This window comes from Curcuma longa, chromosome 18 (assembly GCF_044706935.1).
Source record: "Curcuma longa cultivar G26 ecotype Majalengka, Jawa Barat chromosome 18, ITB_CL_G26_1.1, whole genome shotgun sequence".
Lineage (NCBI taxonomy): Eukaryota > Viridiplantae > Streptophyta > Magnoliopsida > Zingiberales > Zingiberaceae > Curcuma > Curcuma longa.
Window position 1 is genome coordinate 4444390 of NC_133878.1, and position 17928 is coordinate 4462317.

The 17928-nt window shown below is 40.7% G+C and overlaps 1 protein-coding gene across 1 annotated transcript in view; it reads right to left on the minus strand.

Moving 5' to 3' along the window:
• LOC141812221 (uncharacterized) overlaps positions 1 to 16864 on the minus strand; it is a gene marked incomplete at its 5' end in the record, with an annotated part of 29780 nt that extends 12916 nt beyond the window's left edge. Inside the window, 4 exon segments of the mRNA XM_074700268.1 lie at positions 334 to 447; positions 16439 to 16522; positions 16650 to 16729; positions 16810 to 16864. Coding sequence (XP_074556369.1) covers positions 334 to 447; positions 16439 to 16522; positions 16650 to 16729; positions 16810 to 16864 — 333 coding nt within the window.
• Between the last annotated feature and the right edge of the window lie 1064 nt (positions 16865 to 17928).

Genomic DNA, 17928 nt, shown 5'->3' on the forward strand with positions numbered 1-17928 from the left:
TAGATAACACTAAGCTTCTAGCTTGAAAAAGTTCATAGGGGAGGTAATTTATGTTTTTGTCTCACAAATTAGATTCACATGCTTCACTGTGTAGATTGATAAGCAAATCTAGTAGAAGCAAGTAAACCTACCAATTACAATGCTAAATTACTTAAAAACTATTAACCCAAAGGCACAAGTAAGCAGATGAAAAATTCTAAAGATGAAGTACTATGAAAAACATCAACTTAAACAGATAAATGTCAACGATCAGCAGTTTGCCATGGGCTCGCTTTAGCAAAAAACAGGATCAATTTTGTTGTCTTAGGAGATAGTGATATTTTCTAACTATACCTGTGTATTTGCCTGGCCAAAGCTTGATGGATCCAAAGATATATCGACTCCTCCAATATGTTCCCAGAAATCCTGTTCCCCCAAAAGATGTCTCCATCGGTTTCCAAAGATTGTCTACATGTAATGGGCACTTTAGTTAGGTGAAAATACTGACAATTAACTAAACAGTTTGCACAATGAGGTCCCAAAATGTTGCACTGACTAGATGTATTGATTTAAAAAGTCTTCTGTGACATGGCTTATCTGTTATCGATCGAACCATCAAAGGACATTGACTTCAACTAAGGAACTTCAAAACTAATAAAATTTAACATCAGGGTTAGTAGGAAATTTGGCACAAACTAAACCAAAATAAAGGTGGGTGAAAATCTAATGTCATTAAAATGAATGGAGCTAACTATGTTGGTAAGTTCAAGTAATTGATTCTTGGATGATGTCAAGTAAATGTTAGACTGTTTATAGCTTCTGCAAAAAATCATTGATACACTTGCAAGGAGATAAAGACTTGCAAGTAGATCTGGTAATATTTAACATGATCCAATAACAGGACACGATTCAACTCAACAGGAAACACTATGTGCCCAACAGTGAGACTGTTCTATTCTGAAAATTAAATTAGATTTAAATTGATATTAAGGGAGATTATTAGAATTCATTGGAATTAAATTAGTTTCTTTTTGCTGAACCGAATGTTTTGAAAACTAATTTAGTAGTGTTATCTTAGTTTTGGGATTAATCATATGTCGAATTTATTGATTGGTATTGTGTTTGGGTGGAAATCGATTTAATCTCATTTTGCGCTGGAAGCGAGATTAAATCATATTTAAATCAAGTGTTTCATTGGCTGAACCAGTTTGAACCATTTACTTTTTTTTTAGGAAATTTTATAGATGGCAAAGGAGGGCCCTGCCATGTTAATATTACTAGTAGTAAAGGAAAAAGTAAATTCCTCCATAATCAGCGTCTTGGCTTGACCTGCTGCTACCAAACAAAATTAAGACAACTTACCACTGTAATGTCAGATAAAACTCCTGTCGAACCTTTAAGTTACATCCCATATATCGCTATAACCTTACCTAAACTATCTAGGTTACTACAAATTTTAACATGACCGTTTAGTAGACCAAGTTTTTTGGACTAGAATTAAGGATATTTTATATATCCTATTATTTCCCCCTCCCTAATTCCTGCAAGAAGCCACAACTTCCTGCTAGCGCAGTCAAGAATTTAATCCTATTAAAAGTTGTTTAAATCGTTAATTTTTATAATTTGTTGGAACTTTTAAAGAAAGATGTCTAGTTTTTTCCAAATATTGTTAGGTTTTTATTAGAAAAATTAGATTTTTATTAGAAAAGTCTATTATTTTATAAAGAATAGGTTGTATTATCAAATTATAAATATATTGGACAAGTTTTTGAATTAATATAATTTTCAATTTCCTTTCCTTGAGGTGAGAATCAGTAACTTTTTCTCCGGGTAACAATCGTATCTTTATTCGTTTGTTGTGTTATATCAAATTGTATCAAAACCGAATTCTGTATTCAATACTTTTCAATCCATCTTCATCATCATTGTTTCTCCCCACCAAACCAAACTCACACGAGCCTTTGTGGGTCTACCTCTCGGCCTCGGAGGAGGCTTTGGGCTCGGTATTGGTTAAGCAGGAAGCTCAAGTGCAGTGCCCAATATATTTTGCCATCCATTTGTTGAAAGATGCGGAAACTCGCTACACTTCCTTGGAGAAATTGGCGCTCGCTCTCACTCTGATGGCTCGGAAGTTACGTCCTTATTTCCTCGCACACCCAATCACAGTGCTCACCAATAGCAGTTTGGGTCGGGTCTTGCTCAATTCAGATGCCTCTGGACGCCTCATCAAATGGACCACTGAGCTAAGTGAAGATGATATACAGTATCAGCCTCAGACAGCTATTAAAGCTCAAGCTCTAGCAAATTTTCTGACTGAAGTCACAGGCGGAGAATCGTCAAAGACGTGAAAAATTTATGTAAATGGGTCAGCCACCAAAAAAGGCAGCGGAGTAGGGGTCTTACTATGTTCCCCTCAAAGAGAAACACTGCAACTAGCCGTAAAATTGCAATTCCGAGCCACTAATAATGAATGAATATGAAGCTCTACTCACCGGTCTACAAGCGGCTCAGCATGTTGGTGCCACCCGAGTTCTTGTTCATTCAGATTCACAATTGGTGGACCATCAACTTAAAGGCACCTTTGAGATAAGCAGTGATCGGCTGAAGCGTTACGCTGAAGCAGTAGAGAAGTTAAAAGCCAAATTCCGAGAAGTAACCCTTCAAAAGATACCCCGTGCGGAAAATCAGAAGGCCGACGAGCTGGCTAAGCTAGCCAGTGCACTAACTACTTGGGAAACTGCCGAGCCGGTTATACAAGACAATTGGTTGCCCAAGTGGACTAAACTCCCTGACCCACCGAGTAGGGAGATTGGCAGACGCCCATCATTTCCTTCTTAAAGCAAGGAATTTTACTCGAAGACACAGAACAAGCTCAAACACTCAAACGAAGAGCAGCTCGGTTCACTATGATCGGAGAAACGCTGTACAAGCGAGCCTTCTCTCGCCCCCTGCTCAAATATCTCGGACCCGATGAAACGGACTATGTCATGAAGGAGATACATCAAGGGTGCTGCGGAAACCACACTGGAGGAAGGACTCTGGTCCGTAAAATATTACTAGCCGGCTGTTTTTGGCCCACCATGCAAGCAGACTCAGCTCAGCTCGTACACACCTGCCTCAGTTGCCAAAAGCATCAAGCCCTATCTCATCAGCCCGTCGAGCCCTTGAAGGCCTGTATTGTCTCTTGCCCCTTCGATCAATGAGGAATGGACATAGTCGGCCCTTTCCCAATGGGACCCGGTCAAAAAAAATTCCTGCTAGTCGCTATTGATTATTTCTCCAAGTGGGTGGAGGCTGAGTCATTGGCTCACATCACAGAAAAAAGTATGCTCAAGTTTGTATGGCAGAACATAGTTTGCCGGTTTGGCATTCCGCGCAAGTTGGTGTCGGATAAAGGAAGACAATTCCAGGGGCGAAAGTTAAAGGAATGGTGCCAAGGCATGGGAATTCAGCAAGCCTTCACGTCAGTCTATTACCAGCAGAGTAATGAACAAACCAAGGTGGTGAATCGCGAGCTCGTCCGAGGATTAAAGACGAAGCTAGACCACGTGGGAGGATCATGGGTGGACAAGCTCCCTGACATCCTTTGGGTATACCGAACAACACCTAGAGACAGCACAGGTCTGATACCATTTCATCTCGTTTATGGAGGAGAGGTTGTGATGTCAGTCGAAGTCGGATGTAAATCAACACGGGTCGAGGCCTACACTGATGCTGAAGACAATGCTACACGAAGAGCCAAAGAGTTAGACCTCATTACAGAAACACGGGAACAAACAAACCTACGGCTCTGGACCTATCGAAAATGCATGGGTCAGATGTACAACAGACGAGTAAGGCCTCGCTCATTTCATGTCGGCGACTTCGTTTGGAAGAAGAAGACGTTGATAGGAGGATTGGGAAAGCTTGAGCCGAGATGGGAAGGACCATACCGAATCACTTGCCGACGCGTGGGTGGGTCATACTACCTAGCCGACCCGCAAGACAAAGAACTTCCAAGGCCTTGGCACGCTACTCACCTGCGAGCTTATTGTGTTTAGAAGGGTAGCATCTATTTCATTTGTCTTTTTGCTTGTAATAATCACTTATGAAAAGTACAGATTTCTACATAAATCCCGCCTTTTCTGCGCTCTCAGCTCTATCGCTGACGGCCTCGCCTTACTACAGGCTCTGATGGTTCGACCACACACGGCTGACGGCCCGACTCTGATGGTTCGACCACACACGCCCTCTTAGCTCTATCGCTGACGGCCTCGCCTTACTACAGGCTCGGATGATTCGGCCACACACGGCGCCGACCTTTTTGCCCTCTCAGCTCTATCGCTGACGACCTTGTCTTACTACAGGCTCGGACGGTTCGACCACACATGCCGCCGACCTTTCTGCCCTCTCAGCTCTATCACCGACGACCTTGCCTTACTACAGGCTCGGACGGTTCGGCCACACACGGCGCCGACCTTTCTGCCCTCTCAGCTCTATCACTGACGGCCTCACCTTACTACAGGCTCGGACGGTTCGGCCACATACAGCGCCGATCTTTCTGCCCTCTCAGCTCTATCGCTGACGGTCTTGCCTTACTATAGGCTCGGATGGTTCGGTCGCACATGGCGTCGACCTTTCTGCCCTCTTAGCTCTATCGCTGACGGTCTCGCCTTATTACAGGCCCAGATAGTTCGACCATACACGGCGCCGACTATAGGCTCGGATAGCTCGACCACACACGGTGCCGACCTATCCGCCCTCTCAGCTCTATCGCTGACGATTTCGCCTTATTACAGGCTCAGATAGTTTGGCCACACACGGCGCCAACTATAGGCTCGAATAGCTCGGCCACACACGACGCCGACCTATCTGCCCTCTCAGCTCTATCGCTGATGACTTCACCTTATTACAGGCTCAGATAGTTCGAGCACACACGGAGCCAACTATAGGCTCGGATAGCTCGGCCACACGTGGCACCGACCTATCTGCCCTCTCAGCTCTATCGCTGACAACTTCGCCTTATTACAGGCTCAGATAGTTCGGCCACACACGACGCCGACTATAGGCTCGGATAGCTCGGCCACACATGGCGCCGACCTATCCTCCCTCTCAGCTCTATCGTTGACGACCTCGCCTTATTACAGGCTTAGATAGTTCGGCCACACATGGCACCGACTATAGGCTCGGATAGCTCGGCCACACACGACGTCGACCTCTCCGCCCTCTCAGCTCAATCGCTGACAGCCCCGCCTTACTACGGGCTCGGATAGTTCGGCCACACACGGCGCCGACCTCTCAACTCTTTATCAAGTCACCTCAGCCTCTAGCTGCTACCTTCGCCTTCCTGCAGGCACGGAGAGCTCGATCTTCCACAACCTCAATCTCAGCCAGGATTATTAAACCCTCTCAACCTCCCTTACTGATGGTTCAATATCCGCGTGGCCTCATTTACCAAGGGCTAGATTCACTCTCAGCCTCACTCTATAAAGATGCAGTTCTCACAAGGATAAGCCAAATCACACGAGTTCATAAAAAACTTCTGAGACCAACACTGGTCTATTCATCATGATATTTACACAAAATAATACAGTTCGGGGAATAAAATGGACAATGGCGACTTTTAGTCGTTGTCCTGCTCATCTCGGTCGCGCCCATGGCTTGACGACGGCAGCAGGGACAATGCATGAACGGGACCTGCCTTGGTCAGCTCCCGTTCCAGCGCCCGTACCCGTTCCAGGCCCTCGCCGTACTCCCTGTCCAGCCGCCATGCCTCCTCGATGGACTCAGCCAGTTCTTGCTGGAACTTCTGAGTTTGCTCGAGCGCCCCAACAACGTCCCTCTCGAGCTTCCGCACTTTACCAGTAGCCTCGGCCAATTCTTGCTCCAGCTGCCTGCCCCGCGCGTTCGCCTCATCTGCTCCCTCTCAAGCCTCACTACTTCTCCACAGTATAGGGCCGCCCTCAGTGCCCAAGTCCCCGCTTCATATTCAGCCTCCTCTTTCTCCTCCCTAAGTTGCCTCAGGTATCTCTCCATGGCGGCGTTGTCCATGGTTTCTCGACGAGATCAGCTATACCAAAGGTGAAGAAACTTTAGAGAATGATCGAGAAGTTGAGGTAACCCCAAATATATACTCCTACAGCTGGCACCATCACTGTCCAATCTCACACCCCCCAGCCGTAGATCTGTGTCAGCAATGCCCAGAAGGTGCAAGAGACGAGGAGTATATGACCATCATTCCCTATAAAGCTGACCTATAATGGATAGCATTAGCAGAGCCTAGAAAGTACGGCCGGTAAAGCGGATGACACTTCGCCTCACGCCGTCTTTTCACATCAGTGTCAGAAATCACGAGTATAGATAAGGCTCGGCACCTATCCCGAGGTAGAAACACACTAAGGTCGGGTACCCACTTATGAAAACTCCAGAAGGTTAGCAAGAGCTCGGATAACGTCTAGGAAACCACCTTCGTCCGGAAATAACCTTCGTCCAGACTTCAGTAGAAGAGCTCAAATGATCCTGATCTCACCCATCTGAGTCACTTCCGGGTTCGCTCGGATAAGTATCGACCTCACACCCACTCGAGCAACTTTACGCTCGCTTGATTAGCTCATCTCTCGCTCATATTCTCTCGATGTTTCGCAATTCTGACCCGACCTATATTGTTTCTATCTAGCCTTCAACGCTTAGCAGTGCTGAACACATTAGAAAAGCAAGAAACTCGACCAGAAATTAGACACAAGTTTTCAAATATCTTTTAGTACATAGGAAGACCAAAAAACAAAAAATACAAGAATCCGACGCCCACTTGGCCTCGGTTGTTGATGCAAGGTCTGGTGAAGCAGGAGGGTCAGTAGGCTTCGACAAAAGATTGGCAGAAAAAAGATCGGCTGGCTCGGATGGCACGTCGGCCTGGCTGGTCAGCACAGCAGGAACTTCAGGCCCTTTAGCCCCCTCGGGATCAGGGTAATCCCGTCGGTCGACCTCAGGTAGAGCGTTGCAGACCATCTTTAAGTCTAGGAAGCTGAAGTCGGCATCTCACGCAATAAGCCCTGACTTCATAAATTGTAGAATGGCACCGTCAAAGCTATACTCCATCATTTTGTTTGACCTCAATGCAACAAAATGAAAGAAGTTAGGCGAAGACAAGAAGGCTCGGTGATGTTCTGCGAACCGAGCCTCCTCCCTCGTTTGGAGATCTTCCATCTCCACTTGGGTCGCATTAAGCTCAGAGGTGAGTTGCTCTTCTTTAGCTCGAGTCTCTGCCAATTGTTGAACCCACTGACCCCGTTCCCTATCAAAATCGGTCTTCAGTTGTAGAAGCTGATTCTCCGCTGCAGCCTGTTCAGCCTCTCATTGCACAGCCAGGTGCTTCGCCTGCAAGCAGGACTCCTGAGCCTGCTTCTCAGCCTGGCGTTAATCTTCCACTCCTCGGCCCTCTCCTGCGCTCTTGATTGAGCACTTTGAGCCATAACCACCTTGGGTCGGGCTAGGTCAACGTCCCTCAGGGCCTTGGCCAACCCTTGAGGCATCGGAGGTCGGTCAGCAAGTTCTGCTCGTAAACGGGTTATTTCACCATCCATCCGAGTGATGTGTTTCTCCGATCGAACCAAATGACGGTGCAAAACTTTTTGCTCCATGCTGGTCTGCAAACCAATATACTTAGTTAGCAAACAGAACAGTAAACTAAGCTCAGCATAATCGGATCTACCTTTATATAGAACTCATATAAGTGCTCACTCAGCTCAATCATTCCGAGCTGAGGAAGAAGTCTCTGATGCGCCTCGAGGTGCTCAGTAGCAGCCTCACCCACCGTTCGTAAAAATAGACTCTCGGAGTCAATCTGCGTACGCACAGAAGGAGAATGGGAAGACGATGAGGGCATGGAGAGTGGCAAAGGACTTCGCTCCTCGGAGGTTGTACTACGGGATTGAAAGGTTGAAGACGGCAGAGGTGCCTCCAACCCCTCGTCGAGGCGTTCCTTGCCTTTGCTTCGAAGGGCCTGAAGTCGGGGCAGTGATGTTGGCCCCGAGCTGGCCTCTTCAACGACAGCAAGACACTGTCGCTTTTTGGACAGTTCAGCCGCAGCTGTTGTACTAGGAGGTCGGCTCTTATCCTTCTTCTTATGACTCTCTTCGGGCAGTTGATGTTGAGATGAGCCTTCGGCAGTTGAAGGTTTCTTCGGCTCGGGGGCACCTCGGGTGGAACCAGCTCCTTTGGTCTTGGGACGAGAAGCGGCAACAACAGCTGGTCGGCTCGCCGGGGAGGTGCGCGATGGCAAAGCCCCGGGATCCTCAGCCGCGTCTCCTTCGGCCCACAAGCTCTCGCGGCGAGCCAGATCCCACTTGAGGACCTTATTCATTGAAGCGTTCAGCATGATGCGACCTGCAAAGAAAACAGAAAGTTAATGAGCAACAGTGAATCCAATTACCGAATAAAACTCTTACTTAAGCGATCCCCTAACCAGATTCGGATCGGGCTGAGCTCTGCTCGATATAGCAGGGCCTCGTTCTCCACTAGATCGTTGACATTAAAACTCAATCCCTCTAGTGTAGCTAATGCCTCTAAGAAGGCTCGGGATTGGCGGCTCTGACCTGAAGCAAGGACAAGGGGCAGGTCGGTCGTCCATTGAGTCGGCCAGGTATAGGGTTGAGGAGATTTAATGAAGATAAAGCAATCTTTCCAACCCTTATAGGAGGTCGGATACTTAGCTAAAAAGTTGAGTCCTTGTCTGACCGAGAAGTAGAAAACCCCGCACTCAAACCGGCGCAGGGCGTACAAAGCATTAAATAAGGTCGGGGTCAATGAAATATGGTACAGCCGACATATAATAACGGTACCACAAATAAGGCGACACGAATTAGGAGTAAGTTGGGAGAGATTGAGTTGGTAGTAACGGGTTAATTTCAAAATGAAGGTGGGGATAGGGAACCTAAGACCGCTGGTCATCTGGTCGTAAAAAATAGTTACATGGCCAGGGGGAGGTCGACAAGGTCGATGATCGGGTAGAGGCACATAAATCGCATGATCAAGAGGGATTTCGAATTGGGTCCGGAACATGCTCATGGATCCCGATCATAAACACTGTATCGGGTTTTGAACCATGGAGTTTTAGGAGATGAGGGAGTCATATGGGTCAGGACTTACATAAGAGTGGGTCGGACGCAGAAAAAGCGATCGAATGCAAAAAAGTAAAGGCTCAGCAACACTTGGAGTTGATATGCCGGCGAAAATGTCCGACGGAGGTGACATAGTTAAGAGGAAGCCGTTAGATTACGACGGTTTGGCGCAAGGAGTTAAAAGGTTTGGAAAAATTAGGGAAGATATGTGTACGTGCCTCTACCCATTACGGCCGCTACCCTTTTATAGCAGGATTCCCAAAATATTCGTAACTGTTGGAGAAGTATTCTACAATACTTGTTCCGCTTTTGGAAAGAATTTGCCCGTTTATCCATATTGTTCCTACTTTTGTGGAAAATTCGACTCTATCTTCTCGGGATTAGGCGGAACGACCAAGCCATAAGATCAACACATGACGTGGGAGACATGTAAAGATTGCAGAGAGAGCTCGATATATGCTTAAAGAAACATACCGAGCTCAAAGAGAGCTCGGCAAACACACAAGGAAGCATATCGAGCTCCAAAAGAGCTCGACACATACTTAAGGACGAGTATCAAAGCCACAGGGAGAGAGGTCGGGACTTTCTAGATTAATAAACGCGATTAGATCCGTGATCGCCGACCTCATCAAAACCCGCCGAACCTCGACGGACACCCGCAGACCCCTTATCTGATACAGTCTACTTAGCGATATCTGGTCAGATCTAGTCGGACCACGAGTGTCCAAACTCGATTTAAACATTCCCGGCTCGATCAATACGGTTCCCTTACCTAGAGATCATAGGCAACATGTTCCTCCCGACATTCTACATACCAATCTCTCTATTCTGCTCAATGGGCGCTCACCGAACTGATCCATAACCGAGTCTGACCCAAGCCCTTATAACATGGTACCTCACTTGGTTGACGAGCACTGGCATGACCTCAGGGGAAGATACTCAGTTATTCGTTGTCCAGTCAGTCATTACACTCCTTCGACTAGACTTGGTGGGGAGGCTTTGTGATATAACAAGTCTCGAATGGTCTGACGTGGCGAAAAGAGGTCAACAATCGGTCCAAAATGGCACCCGACCTATCATATACAAGGTCAAAGGGCAAATCATGACTCGGTCCCGGCCTCACGAGCCGACCTCATGACTTGGTCCCGGCCTCAAAAGCCAACCTCATGACTTGGTCTCGGCCTCACGAGCTGACCACATGACTTAGTTCCGACCTCACGAGCCGACCTCATGACTTAGTCCCAGTATCACACGCTGACCTTAGGACTTAGTCCTGGTATCACACGCTCAGGCCAGCTCGGCCATACATAGGTAACCTTAGCCACATGCTCAGGTCAGCCCGGCCTCACGCTCAGTTCAGCCCGGCCATATAGATAGGTAAGCCCGGCCTCACGTTCAGTTCAGCCCGGCCATATACATAGGTAAGCTCGGCCTCATGCTCAGCTCAGCTCGACCACATGCTCTCACAGCTCGGCCATTCATCCAGCTCGGGCGCATACTCTCACAGCTCGGTCATTCCTACAACTCGGCCACATGCTCTCACAGCTCGGCCATTTATACAGTTCAGCCACATATCTTCTGATCTCGTATGTCAGGTCAGCCATCAATGGGCAAATACTCTGACTCCTTCTCCTTGGCTCAGACTTATCAACTCATCCAAAAGGATAAGGACAGTGATCAAGTTCCTAAACTCGGTCCCCTAAAATCCCGCACACTTACAAGCACAACCGTTGAATGAAGATAATCAACACTGCTGAGTCGTTGGATGTTTGAGTTCGGCCACATATCTTCCGACCTCGTACGTCAAGTCAGCCATCAATGAGCAAATACTCTGACTCATTCTTCTTGGCTCAGACTTATCAACTCATCCAAAAGGATAAGGACAGTGACCAAGTTCCTAAACTCAGTCTCCTAAAATCCTGCACACTTACAAGCACAACCGTCGAATGAAAATAATCAACACTGCTGAGTCATTGGATGTTTGGAAACCGTCAAAGATCAGGCCGTTGATGGCGCTGTAACAACCAGTCACATGCGTTAAGATCCAAAGATCACGCTCCTCTGATGCTATATAAACTCCGCAAGTATGAAGGAAAGCTATCTCGAATTCTTTACGCATACTACCACTTCTATTTCTTCTCTTCTGACTTGGGCGTCGGAGTGGCCTCACCGGGAATCCCCGGCGCCCTGCTAATCCGCTTGTTCAGTTCTCTTCTTCTTCAGGTTCTTCTCGTCGACGAGATCCACGAAGGCTGAGGTGACATCTTATTGGCTGGTGGGTAAATCGAACTAATAGACAACGAGTCCAAACATGAATTCTCAAGTCCAACTTCATTAATCAAGTCGGTTCAGTCCCCAAGGATCAAATTCATTATCTGACCAGACCCTACAAGGGTTATAATCCAGGGAAGCCAATCGAAAAATCATCATAGCTAAATAAATTGATTGTTATTGTTTTTGTTTTTTTTTATTTCTGAACTTAGACTGAACCTAAGTTAGATAAAGATAAAGGCTTGATTGACACTTGCTCAACCTAGTACCACGGTAGGACAAGATGATAGTACGTTAGGGAAACTTGATTTAAGTAGTCAAGTGGGATAAAAAATACCCTATTTGGTATGCTTAACTAAGTGAAACTAACTGAAGCTACCTCGCCAAACCCTAAACTAGTTAGACCAAAATTTTTCATTAAGTTAACTATGTATATAATTTCACGAATTAACTTTGTTTTAGAAAATGATCATGGCTCCAATACCCAAGAAGGTCTTTGTACCTCGCCACAGCATGGAATCTAAAACTTGAAATGTATACTTATTTAATCAAAGGTCAAACTTGAATCTAACTCAAGGTTAATCAAGTCTTAGAATTTAAAATTGAATTAATTAAGAATAAAATTAAACAATCATCTCACATAACTCATACAATTAACTGATTGAAAATCTAAAAATTGATGAGATGAATTTAGGGCATAATTAATCAAATTAACTAAACTTAAATCTAAAATAACTCATAATTAATCTAAGTAACTCAATTAATTCAACTTAATCAAATAATCCTAAATAAATTAATCAAACTAATCAATTTATCTTAATTAATTCTAAATAAAATTAATTAATCTATTCCAACGCATAATTTAATATTAATTAATCAAATTAACTAAACTTAAATCTATAAAGAACTCATAATTAATCTAAGTAACTCAATTAATTCAACTTAATCAATTAACCCTAAACAAATTAATCAAACTAATCAATTTATCTTAATTAATTCTAAATAAAATTAATTAATCTATTCCAAATAAATTTAAAAATCAATTAAACTTAACTAAACCAAACTTAAAACTATTTAAACTTAACATAAATCCTAAATTTAAAACTTAATTAAAAATAATTTAATAATCATGACTCTAACTAATAATTAGAAGGTTAATTTAATTTTAACTAAGCATGATTAATTTAAATTAATTTAATAAAAATAAACTCATTAACTACAATATAATAATAATCAATCTAATAATAAGCCTAATAAAAATTTAACTTGAAAATTAAATCAAAACCTAAAACTCAATTAATCTAATTAATTAAAGAAAGATCAAACACGTATTAGAATTCAAATTAATATTAAAATAAAATAAAATTGGCAACCATCTCACAAAACCTATAGGACTAACATGCTTGACAATCTAGAATGGGTGAGATGAAAAATAAGAAGTGAAAATCAATCTATCTTAAAATCCAAATATAAGTTGGATCCAAATCAAATATCTTATGTGTAAGAACATAAAGATTTAGACCAATGAATGTTGGATAGTAGTTGCTCCAGACATATGACCGGAGACATTGAAATTCACCAAATTAAAATTCAAGAATCTAGAATCGGCCACATTCGACAATAATGGAAAATTTAAGGCAATTGAAACAGATAGTATTGAACTAAGTTCCAAATTTATTATTCGAAAAGTTCTGTTAGTAGATAAATTCGAGTTTAATCTTCTTAGCATTAATCAATTATATGATATTAGTTACTTAGTAACATTTTAAAATTTTGAATGTTTAATTAAAAATATTAAAAATACTAAAATAACACTTAAAGGAATTGGAAAAAATAATATCTACACAATTGATCTACCAAACTCCTCAATTAAGTATCCACTGACACAATAAGAGTAAACTAAGTTGTGGCATAAGAGACTGGGTCATATTCACTTAAGACTCATCTAAAAATGAGTCAAAATGATTTAGTTAAAGGTTTCCCAAAATTGGTCAATTTAGAAAACACAATTTGTAATGTCAGTCAACAAGAAAAACAAACCAAATCAACCAACTTGAATCAAACTAAGTTAATACTTGAACTTCTATACTTAGACCTGTTTGATTCACATGGAGTTAAGTCACTGAGTGAAAACCAATACTGCTTAGTAATAATCGACGATTACGTTAAATTTACCTGGGTAAAATTATTAAAAACTAAAGACGAAATATTTAAAAAATTCACCAACTTGTGTAAATTAATAGAAAATAAAAAAGATGTAAAAATTAAAAGAATAAGAAGTGATCACGATGAGAATTTGAAAATAATAAATTTACTAAATATTGTCAAAATAACGAATACCACTATTTATTTTCATGCCCTAGAACCCCTTAATAAAATGGAATATTAGAAAGAAAGAATATTATCTTACAAGAAATAGTTAAAACAATGATAAATAAATATAATTTATCTAATCAATTTTAGGCTGAGGCAATAAGCACAACTTGCTATATTCAAAATAAGATCCTAGTTAATAAATATCACAACAAAATCCCCTATGAAATTTATTTATAATAAAATACCCAACCTAAAATACTTGAGAGTTTTTTGATGTAAAGTGCATAAAAAGACTATTTAAGAAAATTTACATGTAAAACAACCAATAAAATTTTTCTAAGATATTCCAAAACTAGTAGGGTCTATAGACTCTATAACAAAAATACCCTAAAAGTTGAAGAAACAACCAACCTTATATTTGATAAAGAAAATAATTTTGACCGACCTAATAAAAAAAATAGTAAACAAAATATCACAAATCAAGAAGTCCGCATTTGATGATGAAATCAGACCTGACTCAAACACAACCGAACCAGAAGAACCAACTACTGTTACTACGATACAAGTACCCAAATTAAGATCTAATCACCCAATTAACCAAATTTTAAGTGACCCAACTTAGGAGTTCGAACCCAATCAACTTACAGAAATTTAGTCAAATAGCTCTAATATCCAAATTGAACCCAAAACTATAGAAGAAGTCCTACTTGACCATGATTGGATTATTGCAATGCAAGAAGAACTAACCCAATTTAAATGAAATCATGTTTGAGACTTAGTACATATGCCCAAAAATAAATCAATCATTGAAACCAAATGAGTCTTTAAGAATAAAACAGATGATAAAGATGAAATTGTCAGAAATTAATTCACATTAGTAGCTAAGAGATTTAGCTATGTAGAAGGACTAAACTATGATGAATTTTATGTACCCGTAGCTAGACTTGAATTCATTAGGATATTACTAACCTATGCAACATAAAGGACTCAAGCTACATCAAATAAACATAAAGTCCGCATTTCTTAACGATTTCATTAAAAAAGAAGTTTATGTAAGTCAACTACCTGGATTTGAAGATTTAAACCGTCCAAATCATGTCTATAGATTAAAGAACTGTCTGATTTAGCTAAAAAGGCACTTCCACTTCACAACTATTTCATCACCTCTACTTGACCAAATAAAGAAACATATTGATAAAAAAGGCAATGATTGAAGAAATAAACTAATGACTATTTGATTCAGCTAAAAAGGCACCTTTATTTTACAACTGCTCCACCTTCCCACTTGATAGAGTTAAGTTCTCTTCAATTGAGAAGAATAATGAAGTCAAGAATTTAATCCAATTAATAGTTGTCTAAATCATTAATTTTTATAGTTTGTTGAGACTTTTAAAAAAAGTTTTTTTTACAAAAGTTGTTAGGTTTTTATTAGAAAATATTATTTTATAAAGAATAGGTTATTATCAAACTATAAAAGGGGGTTAAAATCTCATGTATTGGACAAGTTTTTAAGTTAATACAATTTTTAATTTCTTTTTCTCTAGGTGAGAATCGATAACTTTCCTTCAAGTGAGAATTGTATCTTTATTGGTATGTTGTGTCACCTTCCCTTTTCCTACTCGGTACAACACCCTCCCTCTCGTAGATAGAGCAACTCTAAGCCATTCTCCTGATCCAATTGTCAAATCCTCCTTCCTATAAGTTTCTCTCTATCCATTCTCGATCATGCCTGTAAACTAAGTTTAAAATTTCAAGTCGTGATGAAATTTTGATCTTTGATTGGAACGATACTGTTTCGGTATCGTGTTGATATTTCAATGCATGGTACCGGTAATGGATTAGAGTTGAAAAAGGAAGGAGACATATGTACTAAGCATGGTTTTAAATCATATACCATGCAAGGTGAAATGGTCAAAACATATCATTCAGATAAATTATTGAAACTTGATACCACTCAGTATAAATAATGACTCCTTTCTTTGCTTCATCTCCTTCCTCCTTCAAAGTGTTGGCACGATATTAGAACAATATCACTCTAGTTAAAAATTGAAACTACGACACGATTTGAGATTTTAAAGTTTGGTATCGAATGATATCGAGTTTCAATGGTTTATAAGAATGATACATTTCGACTGTTTCGTCCGGTATAGTATGAGATTTTAAACCATGCCCATGACCCCTTGGTAAGCGGCATCCTAACCTTATACACGCTGCCACCTGCCTCTGTTCATTGTAACCGATATAGTTGAATTCCCTATTGACACTGCCTATAGCTGTTGTGGTTGATCTATCTTAGAGCTTCTGTGAGTCCAACCTTATGCTACCTCTCCTATAGTTTGCCACCACCTAAAGATCAAGAAACAATTTTTATACTTCTGACATGTTCAACTATCGCCTGCCTATGCCTTTGTTGGCAACTTGTGAAGCCTTTACTGGCCATGCTCTACCAATGCCACCATCATAACCTATATTCCAGTAATTGACTTCGAGTCAAGCGTAACACATACACAAGACAAATATATAAATGGATGACACAAATTGACCTATTTATAAAATAAATTACTTTTAAAAAGCTTAAACAACTTGTTATGTCATTTAACTTAATTATTTAGAGTTTAAATATTTAATGTAATGTTATTTCAAATAGTTTTACATTGGCCCAAATAACACAACAATATGACATGAAATGAATTGCTACCCCCTATCAACAAGGGACTAATCAAAACCACAACAATCATAAAGGCAATAAAGTTCCATATATACAATTGACATACATTGTTCTTTGATGTCTGAAAGTTGGCCCATATGGAGTGGATTAGATGACTGTTACTTCTGGCTCCACCCTGTCTCCATAAAAACTGTAACCAAACACAACTTGAGAAAATAGATAGAGCTGTAAAAAATTTCAAAAACAAATAATTAAGCAAAATAAGCACCATTCTGCAAAGCTATTGCTCAAGAACTTCAGTAAACAAGAGAACTTACATTGGAAAGTGAATTCAACTTTTCCCAATTCCCTGAATGTTCGTTTCTTGAGTTCCAAACAAGAGAAATTTGTACTTGACCTAGCAAAGGAGTAGGGCATACATTTCTTATTTCTGGTGATAAAGCACGAAGTATGTTTCTAATATTAAATGACACTAACCTTTTAAATATCGGTCGTGAACTGGGAGGGATGTGTTATATGTTGTTATAGCCATCTAAAATACCAGTATTTGTAAGCTATAGAAGAAGGATATACCAGTATTCATATGCATACAAGAAGGATATATGAGAGTTGAGAGTATGTGTCAAACTTCTGAGACTGTGTTTCATATTATCGTCATATGACACCAAAAATATATCAAATGCTTCAATACACTAAAAGAGAATTAACAAGGTAAAAATATCTTGAACCCATCTAATATCCATGATTGACACCATGAAGTAACTTATAAATCATGTCATTGTATTCTTGCTGAAAGCCATGAAAGTAGAAAAAATTGCAGCTGTACAGTACGGTGCACTTTTTCCTTCTTTGCCTCATGGTCTCATCACCAATACTCAACCCCCTATTATTTATTTTATCTTTCTTTCAAGTTTTCTACAACTTTATACAAAGAATATAAACAAATGAACTGCAACTATTTAGGGATGTCCACATGGAACTTATTCCATTGTTGAAAGCCACATAAGACAATTGCTACTAATATCTAGATCTTTTGTAAATCACTTTTAAACTATGTTAAACAGAGTTTTTTGTCTCCAACTATTCCCTCACCTCTTCAAGAGTAGTTGATACAAATTGAATAATGATATAATTCATTAATTGTTTGTTAATATATATGTTCATATCATCTTAATATATTATTTTCATTTCATCATCTATTGGAGCTACATTCAATTTATCAGATAATATTTTTTATTTACTTTCTCACAAGCTCATGCATCATCGTAACATTCTCACCCTTACATCTCTTTCCCTAAATGAATATACAATGACCCATAAAGTATGACTAGTTGCAGTCTTATAAAATTTCCATTTTACAAGGCTATCCATTCCCCAATCTTAAGTCATACCAAAGCTTTTTGCCTAAGGAACATATGCTGATTGTACAAGAATATAAACATTCCTCTTAATTTCCACCACTCAACCTCTATCTTATACATGATACCTTTGTCAATATCTCAATAATATTCCTAGTAATTAGGAGAAGAATTAATATTTTGTAATTGTAAGAGATAAAATGAGTAGGTGATCAGGCAAAGATGATAGAGAATTTAA